This window comes from Hirundo rustica, chromosome 3, assembly GCF_015227805.2.
Source record: "Hirundo rustica isolate bHirRus1 chromosome 3, bHirRus1.pri.v3, whole genome shotgun sequence".
NCBI classification, from domain to species: Eukaryota; Metazoa; Chordata; class Aves; order Passeriformes; family Hirundinidae; genus Hirundo; species Hirundo rustica.
The window spans coordinates 59,325,163-59,341,719 of NC_053452.1; the positions used below are offsets into that span (position 1 = coordinate 59,325,163).

The 16,557-nt window shown below is 43.0% G+C and overlaps 1 protein-coding gene across 2 annotated transcripts in view; it reads left to right on the forward strand.

Moving 5' to 3' along the window:
- Positions 1-16,557, forward strand: part of SGK1 (serum/glucocorticoid regulated kinase 1) — a 73,517-nt gene that overhangs the window by 49,854 nt on the left and 7,106 nt on the right. Inside the window, exon 1 of one of the 2 annotated variants that reach the window (XM_040058006.2) lies at positions 15,238-15,538. The exons of the other annotated variant lie outside the window; for it this stretch is intronic. Within the exon in view, the coding sequence (XP_039913940.1) occupies positions 15,301-15,538 (238 nt within the window). The 5' untranslated portion in view covers positions 15,238-15,300. Of the gene's footprint in view, positions 1-15,237; positions 15,539-16,557 lie in introns of those variants that run through there. 2 annotated transcript variants of the gene reach the window in all.

Sequence of the window (16,557 nt, forward strand, 5' to 3'; positions counted from 1 at the left end):
TAATTTGAGTGGTGTTTTCTTCTGCCTGAAGTGCACTAGGCCAGTGATTACCCCACCACGAGATATATGTGCAGTGGGAGAGCTCTTAAAGTCCTTTTGCTGGCTCCTGCTCTCTCTTCACTACCAAGTTATTGTCTTCTCAGTTAAGTTCACAGCTGGCTACGCATGAAACCACATCTGGGGAATGACTCAGTTAAAAACACAGTATTTAGGCACCACTTCTTGGCAGTGGTGATGAGATGGGGATGCTGCCTGTTCTTTTTCTTAACCGTGTTAATTTGGTATCCAGGCTAATTTCAGTTAAAGCATAAAAAGTGCTCACGGCTTACTAATCCGGGACCTCGTCCCAGAGTATTTGAAGTTTAAGGGCTCTTCTGCCAGGACACAACTACCAATTGTAGAGATTACAATTTCATGCCCATGGCGTTTCTCAGTTTAATGAAACATCAGCTTTTTTTCTACTTTTCCCTCATCTTTTCTAATAAAGCCATATTTCCTGACACAAAAGCTAGCTCAATTAAAAATGTGATGAAAGTGCTCTAAAGGCACAGCTTGAAATTCAGCTTTTCAACTTAGAGAAGACAATTATTTTACATTTGATTTTTCTTTTAATGCATTAATTTATACACTACAACATGGTAGCAGATCAAAGGTCTAATAAAGCTTTATTGCAGTTAATATACCTGTCTCTCTATGTGTCATACTGAACATGCACTAAAAAAGAAATGTAACAGCCTGGATTGAAGACATGGGAAGTCCTTCCAGAATTACCTGCAGGACAGCCTGGAGCTGATCCTTCAGCCACTGGTGTCAAGCAGGAAACAGAACTCTATGGAGACTCAGGTGCTGCAATATGGAAGATCTGTGATGACTTCACGTTCTAAGTTTTTTTTGTGAAAAACTGTCCTTCCAGTACTTGTAGCTCTGAAGAATTTTTCTCAAATAAAACCTGAAAGCATAATTTCCCATGACTTCAGACCCCTGAAAAGGGGGTGGTGCTGTCACAGTTGCCACTGTATTTTGTGACAAAGAACACACACCATGCTTCTGATGTATGCCTGAGGAGAAGAATCAGTCCCTCTCTGTGTCCTTTTCTCTCCCTTGACTATGAAGGAAGGCTGGATGAGCTGGGTTTAATATATTCTTGGAGATATTCAGTAGTGTGGAATCCTCAGTGTCCATTTTCCTGGAGATCCCATGCAGACGTAACACAGAACTAAGTATTTGTGGGGTTTAACATTTTGTTTGTTTTTAATTTGCATCTTTTCCCATTGATTTATGAATCTGACACCTGAACTACCATACCATATGATGAAGGAGGTCAGCACCAAATTGGTCAAACCAGAGGCCTGGATTATTTCTTCCAGAGTGTGGCATTAGGTGAGATTTCCAGGGATCTGATACATTGCTGTAGTTGTGGGGGATGAAGGAATGGGAAGGCAAGAGGATGAAAATCACTGGAGAAAATAGCAGGGTGATGAGGAGGTACCATGCCCAGATCTGACTTTTCTCTGCTCCAACATTTCCTTCACAGTACCCCTTCCAGACAGTATCTAAACTGTGGCTCTATTATGTTCATGGTCCTGTTTCCCCAGCAGGGATCCACATTTTGGCAAGAACTCCAGACCTTATAGGAGAGCATCGTATGTTTGAAAAGCAGTACAGGGGCCACCATCTACAAGCTTTTTGTGTTATGGACACAGCTAAGCAATAAATCACACAAATGCATGGGTTGTTGCAAGATTGATAGGCTAAAACTCTAGGAAAGTGTGGCACAGAACAGAAGCTGAGTGTCAGGGGTCTCCTGGTTGTTCATTTCTATTGATTGGCTCCTGCCCAAGGAGAACCATTGCTCTGAATTTTACAGGCATTGAAATAAGCTAATTAAAAGGGTCATATTGAATGAAGATTCTACAGTAAAAGTTGCTATAATTTTCAGTATTTTTTTATGTTGCTCGTAAAAGTTATCTCGACCGTGGGCTTGTGCTTATGTTGCTTCCTTACAAGGAAAAAATGTAAATCTTTCTTTAGTAGTGTTAGCCCAATGTTTCCCTGTATTATATTTTTCTGCAATATGCTTAGCAAGAGAAATCTGTGTGACTGCACTTCTCAAAGGGTGAGGTTTGTCCGGGAGAGAGGAACCCCAACCAAGGCAGAATATAAAGCAGCAGCATGCTGGAATCCATCAGCCCTTACCACTACACAACACAAACGGATCCAGTAACAGAACAGCCTCACTGAGGAGACTTTTAATCCTTTTCACACCAGTGCAAATGCTCTGAGGTAAATGTGTTTCAGAAGAGAGAAAGGATAAGTAAGGCTTGCTAAGCACTAACCCCTAATTCCCTTTCAAGGCCCTAGGCAGAGAGCAAGCTGTTTCCAGACGGATTGCCTCAGGAAAGAGTTGAAAGCCTTTTCAAGGACACCTTCTGCTTCTTCAGCTCCTGTACAGGAGATGAGAGACTCCTGTTCATGTGGAGAAGAAACTATGTTTTAAAATTTTCCATGTAAACTGTCGCAATGACTGATGTCTAAGACTGTTGGAAAACCTCAGAAATCTCCCCAGTTCTCAGGAATTAGTGGACTGAAGGGTGTGATGTCAGTGACTGGCATAGATTCATTTTAAATTATGCCAGCAATCACAATGCTCTATAGTCTCAAGCTGATACTTATATATGCTTCGTAACTGTACTTCTCAGAAGACAATTTGTAAATCTGTCCAGTGATGACGGAAATGAATTAAAAACCTTTTATTATAATCAGAATTTAATATAGTCTAGCAAAATTGCTTAGTTTACCTGAGATATGCTATCATTTTCATTTAGTCTATCACATCATTCAGACAACATTGTCTTGAAATAATTACTGAAGAACACAAGCTCTTGTCTGTGTAAAACACAGCAGCATAAACTCATTTCCTGCAAATTAAAACAGATAGAAAATTGCTGTTGCTTTTAATATGGCTGGACAAAAAAAAAAAAAAAAAAAAAAAAAAAAAAAAAAAAAAAAAAAAAAAAAAAAAGTTGAAAATATGTCAAAAGAAGATGCAAGGCTGTGGCTTACAACCTGTCCTAAACAAAGAATTTACAGCATCCCAGTAAAAATCAGTGAATTTATTCATACCAAGGAATTAGAAACTTTAAAAGGAACACCTCTCCATAAAAAGCATTGGATACCAGTAGACAGCCTCAGGGGAAACAAAAATAATTGAACAAAGATTTCATTAGACTAACTCAGAGAGAAGACACAAATATTGAAACAACAAATAAAGAACGTTCATTCTAAAAGCACATGTATACATCACTACGTGGATGTGAATCATCCCACTAAAGCTAAGAAGGCTACTTGTCTACATAAAAATAAAATTCAGTGTCTGCGCTGGTTTGTAGAAGTGAGAGTACACATTCTAATACCTACCATGGCCTGGGTTCATAGGTACCCTTGAACCTCAAGACCAGGCTGGCTGGGGGGCAGATATATTTCTCCATGCACACAAACGTTTTCCTCCTAGGTCTGTTAGTACATAACATCAGAATTCCAACATAGTTTTAACAGCAGAAAGTACAGGTTCTGTTCTGCTGGGCAGGTTTCCTGGGCTCTCAGCATTGTGTTCTGCCTGCACATCTTCCAGCACTTGGACAAATATAGTTTTGAAAGGGAGTAAAAATTGAAGGTACATTATCTGCATGAGATGTATTCCATTTAAAGCAAGAGTTAGAAGTATTCTACTTATTACCAGAGTTACTTTAGCTGTTCTAGTTAGTTTATATGATCCTTCACTTAAATAAATAAATAAATAAATAAATAAATAAATAAATAAATAAATTCTTCCTCTTCCCATTAAGGAGGGATTGGCTAAATGAGGGACAACATGAAGAACTCTACACTAAGTGCTTTGAGGGGAGAAATGCCTGTTTTTGGTGCTATAGTGTCATTTAGAGGGGCCCTGTGGAACACACATCCCACTCCAAGGCTGGACTATGACCAGTGCTGGAGCAGGTCAAGCAGGTCAATGTGGATTTTGTCTGGTCGAGGCTCAGAAACCTCCAGGGATAGTGTTTCTTCCAGTTCTCAAAGCAACCTGTACCCAGGCTGCTCTATGCTCCAGGTGGGCATTTTGTTTCCTAACGGCCAAGCTGAACACTCATCTTGCTGCCTTTGCCCCTTCTTGCACCTTCTGTCACCACTGGGAAGAATTTGGTTCTGGTGTCATTGTAGCTCAAGATCATTAAGTCTACTCTTCAACTGCCTTTGGCCTCCTCTTCATCAGATTATACAAGCTTGGCACTTCAGCCTCTCCTTAATGGTCCTGTGCACTAGAACCTTGACAGCTCTCCACTCCGGCTCCCTCCAGTTTCTTAACATCTTTCTTGAGATGAGTGGTCAAAATTATCCTACTTTCCACATCCCATTTGACTTCATCCTATGAAATAAAAGTGTGAGAAATTATCTCAAATAATTTTGAAGATGACTTTGTACTCATGTTGTTCCACTGAAGGTGACTGTAGATGATGATGTCCACTGGCTTCAACTTGAAGCAGCCATGAAGAAAGAAGGGCCTGAGAGAGAAAAGAAGGTGAAATGAAGAAGCAGATTAAGGCAAATATATCACTCCAAGGAGCAGTGGAAATGTTGGAAGGAAGACAGAGGCCAAAAACAAAGCCGAAAGAGAAGACATGACAAAGACCAAGGGAGCAGTGTAGGAAATTACACCATTACACTTTTGTTATACTGTGATCCAGACAAATGTAGACTAATGTGATCTACTTAGCAAGTGGGGATGGGTCAAGTTTGAAATCCTTTAATCTGCTTCATTCTCCAGAGAGGGGAAAGCCAATGGCAAAAAGAGTCCTCCAAATAATTGTTTTGCTCGATATCATTGAGCATGTTTCTCAAGAGCTTTACGATGACAGCCCTTGAAATATATCTTTTATTTATTTCAGTCCCTTTATAACTATGCAGGGGAATTACATTTTTGTTTTGGAGTGGAAGGTCCAAAATATCTTCTGTTAGGGATTTTGTCTCAGCTTTCTGTGCTGCTCACTTACACCAGCATACCCAAGCTCGCCTCAGCCTCCCAGCTGACTGAGGAATGACTTAATAAGGGGAATCAAATCTGGAATTCAAACTGGTCCTCCTGGAAATGCTATTTGAAGTCTTCCAAAACAATGAACAAATTGTCCATACAAGGACTTCCTCTAAAAATTACTTCATTGCATTGCAGGCAGTATACTGCCCTCCCCACAACTCTGCAAACATCTGACTAACAGCAACTTGCTCAAGAGAAAATGAATAAGCAGAAATTTACTTTACACAAGAAGAACTGTCATATTTTTGGACTTTTTCCTTGGTTCTGGGGAAAAAAAAATAAAAAAAAAATCACATGACAAAACCAAAGGAGTGAACAGCCCTGACATCATGAGGGTCGGCAGTGTACCCCAGACTAGATAATGTTTATGGGAAGATGAGAGCTAAATTTCTATCCTGTCCAATCTGTGCATGGTAAAGAAATGTCTTGGCAGGCAGGATCAGAAAGGGCTTTAATCATGTTCGCACCTTGCTGCTGTGCATATTTCTCTGGAGTTTTTGTAGCATAGGTGTATGCCTGAATTTTTGGAGGTAAAAGAGAACAAATTCCTCTCAGAAAATACAGCCTGGAAAATATCTTTCTTTTTCTATAGAAGTCAGAGTATTGTTTGTTGATTCTTGAAGCCCAGAATGGCTCTCAACACTGCTATTTCCGTGGGATGTTGTGTTTGTGCGACCTGCCTTCAGCTGTTGTGCCGTGTTGCTATGTGCAAAGGCTGACAGCTGGTGTGTTTCGCTCCAAATTAGTGCCTGCCTTTCACTCCGGAGTGAAGTAATACCTAAACTCAGGGCCAGATTCCAGTTCTCTATGGAAATGCCCCCAAAACAAGTGAAAATACTACCAAAACACATGCTTTGTACCCATTTCCTGATCAGTCACACGATACTTCCTCTTTCTATATGTAGTTCCCCACACACTCCCACATTAGTTCCTTTTTTTTTTTTTTTTTTTTTTTTTTTCCTTTCTTAGCAGTCTAAACATTTCACATTGTGAAAAGAATTCCTCATCTCAGCAGTTCCACATTTCTTGTAAGCTGGCCCCACAGAAGCGTCAGGATGCTGAGCCATGCTCGTGGATGATGGCATATAGCCTGGAAGCCTGCATTTCTTCCCGTGGAGCCAATTCAGAGTAAAATGTGATTTTGAAATCTATTTTAAGATCTCCTGTTAAAATGATGGTGGTTTACAAAACAGGACTTTTTACAAGTCCATAGCTGTAATATATTGATAAAATAGTTTTTAATTAGTTTAGCATTCTTAAATTGCTTAAAGAGCATTTGAATTGCCTCTTTGTTCCAAGCAAAGGTTCTCATGGTCCAGAATCTCATCTCCAGTAATAGTTCATGTTAGACACCATTCAGAGGTGTCTTACAGTCTTTGACAGCACTGGAAGTCCATTGAACATCAGTTGGTGACCTAAAACAATAGCTGCAAATTTTTTTCCGAAATAATTGCAAAGCAAAAGAAACATAGAAATAAATAATATTCCCAAAATACTCTTTGAGAGGCAAAGGCAAGTGACTAAATGCCCAAAGCTTAGCTTCATTATAGGGTTTTTTAATGAATTTGAATCTTATAGCTGTGCTGCACAAGGTGATCCATTGATAGTTTTCCAAAAAACTAAGTAATCCCTGAATTAACAGGACTTGAGAGACACTGTTCAAGACACAAGATACTGAGAAATGCTGAGAAGTTTATGCCCTTCCCTGGCAGCCACAAATAGGCTTACACGACAAAGTGGGACCTGATGTATCAGTCTCATAATTTTCTTCAATATTTAAAAGTACCACATCTGAGAATAAAAACGTGTATAAAGAGAAAACACTCACTATATTAAAGAAATAATGTTGGTTCTCACAGTTTCTAGCTTTGTAATAGACCTTCCCCCACTCCAAAATACATTTTCCTGTTAAGATGTTTTTAACAAATATGTTCACTAGTTCATTAGTCACTACACATAAAAATATATGTTTCAGTGAGCACAATATAGGAATCATGTTATATTATTCTGTGATTCAACTCACACAGCCAAAGTGGCTTAGAAGTTTACTAATTGTGGTTGCAGCACCTAAAGACAAATATACTTGAAATAAACAAGGCAAATGCTCTGGGGTTTCAGTAGTTACAGACCTTTCATCAGTGTGACCTGAGACCAGATGAAAGAGTTGTAAGTTCTGTGTATGCTGTTCATCACAGAGGAGTTAAACAAGATGGAATAAATATTAAATTAAATGTACATTCACAGCTATATTTACAGAAATATATATACATAATACTAAATCAGAGAAAACTGTGGTCTGTAAAAAGTACTTCACAATGCTATCTCCAGACAAAGTATAGTATACTTTACTACCCTGTACTATCCATTTTGAAAGAGATGTAGTGAAATTAAGCAGGTATAGAGTTACTACTCAGCTGAATCTAGCATATGCATATCATTGCATATTTCATACTTTCATATCTCAAGCACTGGCACTAACAATTTTTCTTACATTCTGAGAAATGTCTTCCCTTTCTATGGCCCTTGTCTGCCATTAAGCATTAAGGAACTCAAAACTGTGGAGAGGTCAAAAATAGAGTGCTACTTTCAAACCTCATGAAACTTGGGAGAAGAAAGCATTTGACTTTGATCCTGAGTCCAATAGTTGTGATTTAAACCACTCTTTGAGTCAGTCAGTCTGGGTCAGTCACCAAAGGAGCAAAACTGCTGTCTGGTTTTGTTTTGTAGGAGGTGGGCTATATGTCCAATGAGTTAAGCATGGGATTGAAAGTCACGAGCCTCACAAAAGGTTTATTCTATTTCAAGCTCATCATATGACAGTGACCCAAGTAATCCAACTTCCCCATCTCCTCGTTCTTCAAAATGTTGCTGTTAATGTTTGCCTGTTTGAATTAAAGGGCTCAGGATAAAAGCATGCATAAGTGAAAATCTTTGCTGAGTGAAAATCATGAATAACAGCACTGGTAAGAGAGTTCCCTATAACTATAGAGAAATCCCTATACTTACAGGGAAGTCTAGTGTAGTCTAGAGCACCCACAGTGCTATGTTTTGCAAGTGACTAAATGCTGCCATTGGCAGTTAAATTATGCTTAGCCTTTCTGCATTCAAACTTTAAATTTGCCCTCAGTGGTTCGTCTGTCTACACTAGTGCTAGAACACCAAAGGCAGAAAGTCTTGTTTTCAACCTCCTATCTCATTGGACAGTACTTTGCTTAATCTCTTTATGCTTTAATTTCTTCACCTGGCACTTTATCTGTTTTTCTAAAGAACTCCACTGTCAACAAAATACAGCTGCTTAGTAATGTTTTCTATATTGCAGCAAGCTAAGGCATGTTCACAACAAGTCAGAGTTCCAGGACTCAATTTTTCTGAAGCTCTATTAAAAATACATAGAGGTGGTTGATTCTCTTTCTCATGGTCTTTCTTTTATTAAAAAAACAAAAAACAAAAAACAAAACAAAACAAACAAACAAACCCAAAAAAACCCACCCTAAAATAAAATTCTATAGCGTTATTAACCCTGTCCTGTGTGAAAGATTGAGGCATTGTATTCAGCTAGACAGAGAGGTGTGGTGGTCATCTCAGTGAGGGTATAGAGATTAGTGTCACACTGAGAATTATGTACCAGCCACACTGCATTCACCAGCAATCCAATAAGCGAGACCTGCTCTTCCCCATTCCTGCATGCAAGTACTTTCTGAAAAAAATATCATACTATAAGGTTCTGATGGGAGCATTACAGAAGCATCACGACTACTTGGAGCATGGCATACATGCAAATCTGTATTCCTTTTTTTTTTTTTTTTTTAAATAACAAGTTTAAAATAACAATGCAGTGAAGGTATGTAAGATCAATGACACTATGCCTTGCCCACTAAGTGGGCTGGGACATGTCTGCCTCCAGCTTCAGCTGTGCAAGCTGCAGAGGCTGTGCCCAGCTGCTCATCACCTGGCTGACTAATGCAAGTCAGTGGGAGCTCCCACATGGAGATCTGCCAGCTGATCCAAGGGTTGGTAACACCCACCATGTGGGTGCTGATGACCAGATGCAGATGCAAGGGGGCAAGGAAGCCTTTGCTGAAGGCTGGAAAGGTCATATACTCACAGACTGTGGTCCACTGCATGACTGTGCACAGGTGGGTGTCTGTGCTTGCCAAACCTCCTGATTCTTATCCTTGAACTGGATGAAAATTTGGAGATAGTCAAATATGAGCTAAGAGGAAGAGACAAGAAACCTCAGAGGTAAAGTTGTTGGACCTGATATACGTAGCAGCAAATGCAAGGGTTGTTACGCAGAGAGCCGGGTTATATGTTCCAGCATCTTCTTTTGGTCTGAAGTCTAGTAAACCTATGGACAAAACACTTGAGCTTTTCTTTGTGGAAGCAAAAGAAGCATTTACAAAAATTACACGAAGCATTTACACAAAGCATTTACAAAAAATGAAAAACAGCTTCTAGCAAAGTAAATAAAACCCATATCAAAGGTTTGCAATTCACTTTAGGGCTCAAGGTGTTAAAAAATTGGACTAATTGGAACACTACAAAGAGATTCACAGTGCAGTGAATGAACAGGTTTGGAAACAGCATCAGGAACGAAAAAGATGAATTAATGCTGGGAATGTTTGTGGCTTTTTCTTTCTGTGTCTGCCTATGAAACAGCTGTGGGACTTCTTTGTCTTACTGTAATATTCTTTGTGGTGATCGTGTGCCACTTTCCTGGCACTTCCAACTTCTTGGATGGTGGCAGGTGATGCTACCAGCTGCCCGTTCAATGTGAATACGGTTATATTTCCTTCCTTCCCCACAAATCTAGATTCAGGTTCTTCCTGGAATAACAGCCTTTTAGGAGCCAGTGTTCCAAGTCCCTCATTTTTCACTGTGATGGGTGGCTCCTGCTGGAAAGGGAACCCAGGCTATAGTAATATCACATATCTCAGTAGCATTCCTCCAAGGTACAGCAAATGCCTGCAGTGCCTGTTCTGGCTCTTGCCATCCAAAACTGTCTGTTTACAATCCATGTAATTACACAAATAAGGTTGGCAGATATGGAATATATATTGCCGTACAGTAATCTCAATCCATATTAGAACAGGAGAAAGTTAGATCTGCATTTAATTTTTGGTCCTGCCACAGATGAGACACATTGTCTACGCTGTGGTTGAATTCCCAGCTTTGTAAAATAGAACTAATATTTTCACATCTCTTTGAGATGATATCAGGTACCGTGCAAGGCAAGATAATGTCAATTAATTTCAAGAAAACCAGTATGTCTTGTACATCCACTGCAACACAACCACACAGGGCTGCTAGGTGGAAGACAACATTTATAATTCAACCTTGAGGAGCACTATGGAGTGTTATAACAATGTTACAAGTATTCTTTCAGGTCCATAAATGAACTGGACTAAAGCTGGGAATCTCTGGCTAACATACATGGTGTTTACACTTGCCACAGGATTTTTTCTTTTATGTAAATATATATATACCAGGAATAAAATGACCAGCTCTCCCAGTGTATGTTGACAAAATGATTCTCTAAAGTGATTCCACATCTTTTACATGTAAAACTTCAGAAATAAGAAAAAAAAAAAAAAAATCACCCGCAATTCAAATCAGCCTCTACTTATCTGTGGGTTTCAGGACCAAACTCCTTCAACTAAAGAGCAGACACTGTCTGATTCAGGCCACAGATGCACAGAGTTGTCTTCAGGGCGCTTATTTATCTCTTGTGACCAAGGAGGGTACATCTGGTGGCTGTGTGACTAACCTGAGTACCAAGACCTAAGGAAGGTAAACATATTATGAGTGAATATATAAATATTTTTTACTCTATTTTGGACCAGTTACCTAGGGCAAAATAAACAATTCTTCCCTTGTTCTCTAGTTTAGACTAATTAATCTATACTCAGAAATACTGCAATAATCCTACATTTATCTGGGTTCTGCAAGGGGACCCAATATCTCCTAAAATTATAAATCATTAAACACAAATCACCCTAGATAAAGCCCTGTTAAGCATGCATATTTTGCACCCTTCTGCCCGGGCACCTTTTAACACTTCTTGAAAGAAAACCTCCTACAAATAATACAGAATATTGAAACTCAGGGTAATGGCAAGAGACACGAAAATATCACCAAGAGGAAAAGCATTGACACCTGGCAGTGCGCATCTTCCTTTATCAGGCCTCTCTTTTCGCATTGCTAAAAGTCAAACTTACTGTTTTGAGTTAGGACCCAGCTGAACATCTCTCCAGCAAAAAATCCTCTCTTTGACAAATTCTCTCACTATTTACATCACTTGGTACCTTATCTCCAAGGCTGGTGGAGGACTCACAGGCTTAAAGAGATCTTTTAAGATAATGAACTGATGATGATGACAATCATGATGATGGGGGCTTTGTACACACATAAAGGACATTGAGATATCATGGCCGCCAACACCTAGTGGAACACTAGATGAAGAGATAAGGGATGATCCCATAGCTAGGTTAGTTCAGCTAACATTTGTATTTCAGCACATCTATTTCATGCAAGACATGCAAGGAAACATGTTCCGATTGTGTCCTTGATAGAAAACGCCTAAAGGCCCTTCTGCTATTATCCTTTAAAAACTAAAGTTTTGGAAGAAAAAATCTGAGTGCAAGAGTCAGCTGACAGTATATGCTTACACTGTTCACTCTGGAGCTCCTCACATAAGGCTGCCTTGTGACCAAAGGAAACTAGCAGACTGAACTCACAGCATCCCTAAGAATGTTCATTTTTTTCATGACTCGTTTTTCATCACTTTTCCATCATATGTTTTCACCTCCTTTTCCATATTAGCACTATTCAGTTCTGATAAGACCGGATTCTGTGCAGTCACAGCACATTAAAGTTCATAATACCAATAATGAATTTAAGTATCTGTCATCCAACGCGGTTTTATGAGAACTCTAAGTTAGACAGACTACACAATATTGCAAGGACTTTTACTAACCTTGGGGTGGCACACTCCCAGGAAGACACACTCAGAGGAAGGCACACAAATAGGGTTTTCTGCAGTCATCCCTCTCTGACTGCTACAGGCTGAAATACCTGCAACATTTACTCAGAAAGTCACAGCGACAACAACTGCGTTAGACTCAAATCCATGTGCTGGAACTGAAATGGAGGTCAGGGCATTGTTTATCAGCTATTTTAACTAGAGGTCAGTTCATCTAAAGAATGCTGTAATTTTCCACTGGTTTCTAAAAGGATGGGAATTACTTTTTTCTCAGCACAGCCCTGCATCACTCTGTGTTCCTGTGAGCGTAATCCCTTGGCACTAAAGCCTCTTATTGACAATGCAGTAAACCTGCTCTGTAGGCAACAGAAAAGGGAAATAAAAGATGTTCCAAATTTGTATTTGACAAAATATGACACTGAAATCAATTAGATGTTTCCAGATCAGTAGGGGCTTCAGTCAATAAACCTGTCAACACAATGTCTAGCCGACCTGTTGACAGCATTCAAAAGCTCCTGATTTAAAATCTCTGTTGGAGTTGTCATTAAAGCTGTTACTCAGTTACTTATCTGTTTGCTGATACTCATAGACACCATTTGTGGGGGCAGCCTGAAGGTCTCGACTGAAAGTTTCGGCTGTTGAACATGAAACTTAATTACAAGGTCAGAGACTTGCTTGTTCAGGATTTACAGGAGGAAAATAAAAGCTTCTGAGATTTTGTTTCAGAAGACAGAAGATGTTGTTAAGGAGTGCCATTGTCTTCTGTAGTTGGGGACTGTGTCATTCCTGCAGTCCAAAGCCTGAACTTCATCTTCGTTTCATTAACCCAAAGCCAAATACTGCTGAAAATATTTGCAGAATTTGAAGAAGTTTCCTTCCAGAGTCAGCCAAGTAATTCTAGGAACCTGCTGCATCCTAAGGTCTTGATTCAGCAAGATAAGAAGGAATTCATTTATTCAGCATGGAATTCATTGCCAAACTGAAGTTCAGAAGGTAATCCTGAAGGAATTCCTGAGGGATTGAGGCACTGAATTCCAGAACAGACAATGAAGATCGGGACAGAATCAGAAAAGAGCTCACAGGTTCCAAACACCATGTGGGCTGTTGAAGCCTATGACCTTCCTGAAGGGCAAGAGAGAGAAGTTTCTGTGTGCCCTGAAAGCAGTGTCAGGCAGGACTAATACCTGCCTGCCCGCCACAGATGAATAAGCCCTCCAATCAGTGAGGCTTTTCTAGGGAGACTAATTTACACAGCTCAGCTACTGCTGAATGTGCCTCAAACTGCTTTGAGCAACACAGGCCCACGCTAGTGATGAGCTGCTGTTCCTTCTTTAAGATAAATCAATTCACATCCCTCCTGGCTTTATTTCAGGAGGTATGTCCCAATCTCTGTGTCAGCAGGACCCTGGGGTGACCCATAACAGTAAGCCAGCATGTTGTGTCTGCCTAAGTCTCTGCCTAAGTCTCCCATGGTTCCAGCAGAGTCTGTCTTCCTGCATCTCTCACAGCCTGGATGCGGGACCGTGTTTTGGATGCCACCATGGTGAACAGCTTGATGAGCATCTGTTTACCTAGTGCTACTTTTACATAGAATACAGTTGTTTGGCAGAGCCAAATGCTTCAGATCAGGCTACATATCAAATCAGTTCTCTTTCTTCTTGCCAGTGAGCAGCAGTTCCTGGAGTTTTCTGAGCTGGTTAAACTCTGGTACTAATAAAGCAGTATCATGCCACTCAGAAGTGCAGTATAAGATTGTCAGAAGGTCAATATGGTCCCAAGGTCCATGCAGGTCAGTCTGCGTTACTGGGTTAGCTGGTCAGCTATCATTATCTAACATTGCATTATTACATGAGAAGGAAAGAACAGGCAACTGCTCAGTGATATGCTTCAACCCATCCCTGGCTTACAGGGATTTGTAGTACAGGAGCATTTCAGGTCAGACATGCTGCCTGCGTTGTTAAATCTTGGGTGTTTTTTTCCAACTGATTCGTCCATCCGTTCTTGAACTCACCCATTCTTTTGGAGTGTGCACATCCTGGAGCAAAGAGATTCTATAAACTTTTAATATTCTGTTTATGGAGTCTCCCTTTCCTTTTTATTTTCAGCATCTACCTTCTTTACTATTATTCACTTTGCTTGGAAAAACTCGATTTAGAATTTCACGGCAGTTTGTCAATTTTTTAGGCTGAGGTAGGAGAGTAACATGAGTGTGGGACATCACTGTAATTCTTTGATTCTTTTCCTGTATTTACTTTTTAGCTGTATAGCCCTAAGCCTTTGTCTATACAAATTTGTGTTCCAATTTATTGAGATATTCACAGTGTCTGATGCTTTTCTATAAGACTTGGCATCTGAGAAATGCGATCTTTGATGACTTGTTCCTTTCTTGTGTTCCCTCATGCCTTTCAACTGTTGAGGCTCGCTGCCGTCATTCTAAGGAAAAGTTTTAAAATGCAACTTTAGGACACGCCGGGCTTTGGAGAACCCAGTTCAACAGCTTAAAACGCTGCATTAATTTTAACTAATAAAATAATAATAATAATAACATCAATAATAATAATAATAATAATGATAATAATCCGTCCCTTGGGTGGCCTTCCTCCCATCTACGTTAAGACCATCGCTGCTGCGAGGCACCTTCGAGCAGGGGGAGGGGGAGAGGGCCCTGCCGGGTGCGGAGCCGGCAGGTGGGTGCCGGACGGAGGGACAGCGGGTTCCCTCGGCGGGGCGAGGCCGGGGGTGCGCGGCGCCGGGCCGGGCGGTGGCGGGCGGCGGGGAGCGGGGAGCGGTGCCGCCGGGGCGCTGCCGGCGGAAGGCGCAGGGTGCCAGGTCGGAGCGGGGCGCCGGTCCCGCCCCGGCGCTATCCGGCCGGCGGGGAAGCCCGGCCGGTAGCCGCAGCCCCGCGCCCCGCACGGGCGGCAGCAGCGGCCCCCGCCCCGCCTCTGCCCGTGCCGGAGGGGAGCGGAGCGGAGGGGAGGGGGCGCGGGAGCCGCGCCGCGGGTGCGCGCCGCTCGCACCGCGCCCCGGCCGGGGGAGCGTGGGCAGCGCAAACTTCCGTGGGGCAGGGCCGGCCGCGGCCGGCAGGTCAGGGAGGGCCGGAGCGCCCCCCCCGCCCCGCTCCGCCCGTGCGTGTGTTTGTGTGCGCGCTGATTACAGTAATTTTGAGGGTGATGTTGCAACGGGGCAGAGTGTGCGGGGCGGCCCGTGCTGAACTTTATAACGCTCCCGCATGTCAGCCGCCCTCGATATTGCGTCCATAAAGAGGTCAGCCGGAGCGCCGGCCGGCCTCGCTGCCCTCGCCGCCTCCCTCCTGCCTGCGGGCCGCCCGGCCAGGAAGGGGAGTTATTCGGGATTGCAGCAGCGGCCGGGAGCGGGAGCCCAGCCACAGCCTGCGCGCCGCCGCGCCGCGCCCGGGGTCCCGGCAGGCAGCAAGATGAGGGGCAAAGAGGAGAAGTCGTCGCTGAAAGGTGGGTTCACCGCTCCGCCCTGGCCCGAGAAGTACTCTTCACGGGGAAAAGAACCGTCCCAGCAGCGGGGTCCCCGAGCAGCGATGCACCGGGGGATACAGGCGGGTGCGTGCGGGGGTCAGCCGAGGCAGCGCTTGGCACGAACAGAGGCCAGGTGACTTGGCGAGAGCAGCGGAGCCCTTGCAAAAAGACCGACGCAGAGCGGGAGCGAGGGCGCTGGTGTAGGCGGCTGGAGCGGGGGCTCTTGCGGGCGGCGTGGGGGGCCGCGGCTGAGCCGAAAGGACGGCAGTGGGTGTCAGCCTCTGGCAGGCTATGCAGAACTGCGAGTGGGATGTGCCGGAGACTGCCCGGGGACTGGGAGCCGCTTGCCTCTGCACAGACGGCAGGAACGTGCCGGGGGGCATCATCGTTAGCCTGGAGATGCCAGGGGGCAGCTCGCAGGGCTCGGAGACTTTGATGACCCTCCAAATTGTGGATCTCGAGTGGTTTTGAACAGCAGTACTCTGAAAACAGTACGAAGGGGCAGAGAAAACTGTCCGCGTCTCTTTCAATCTATCAAGCGGGATTTTTGGAGGATAGTTTTGAATCCCATACTTTATTGTGGGAATTTTTTTGTTTGTTTGTTCTCCACTTACATTGAGAGTGGCAATTTCAGTGTGCAACAGAGTGAGGAAAGCCACAAGCGGGAGAACCCAGAGCCCCGCCAGCTGCAGTCCGCATTTCCTTGCTTCTCCCGTCGCCGCTTCCTTCCCTGGCGCCGGCTCCCTTCCACTTCCCCGCACCGGGACGGCAGGGCCGGGCAAGGGCCCATTGCTCCGGGAAGGACACCGGAGGCTCGGAGCGGAGCTGGCAGTCCTCGCTCTTTGCTTTTTCCCTATAACGCCTTTGCAGTGCTTTTAACGACCCGTGCCCAACTCGCAGGGGTTCTTTCTCTTCTCCGGGTCATCCCTCTTGCTGTTCAAGGTGAGCTGCTGCCTTTGACGGCTGCCGTGCCGCGGTGCTTGCCGTGCCCCCCGAGG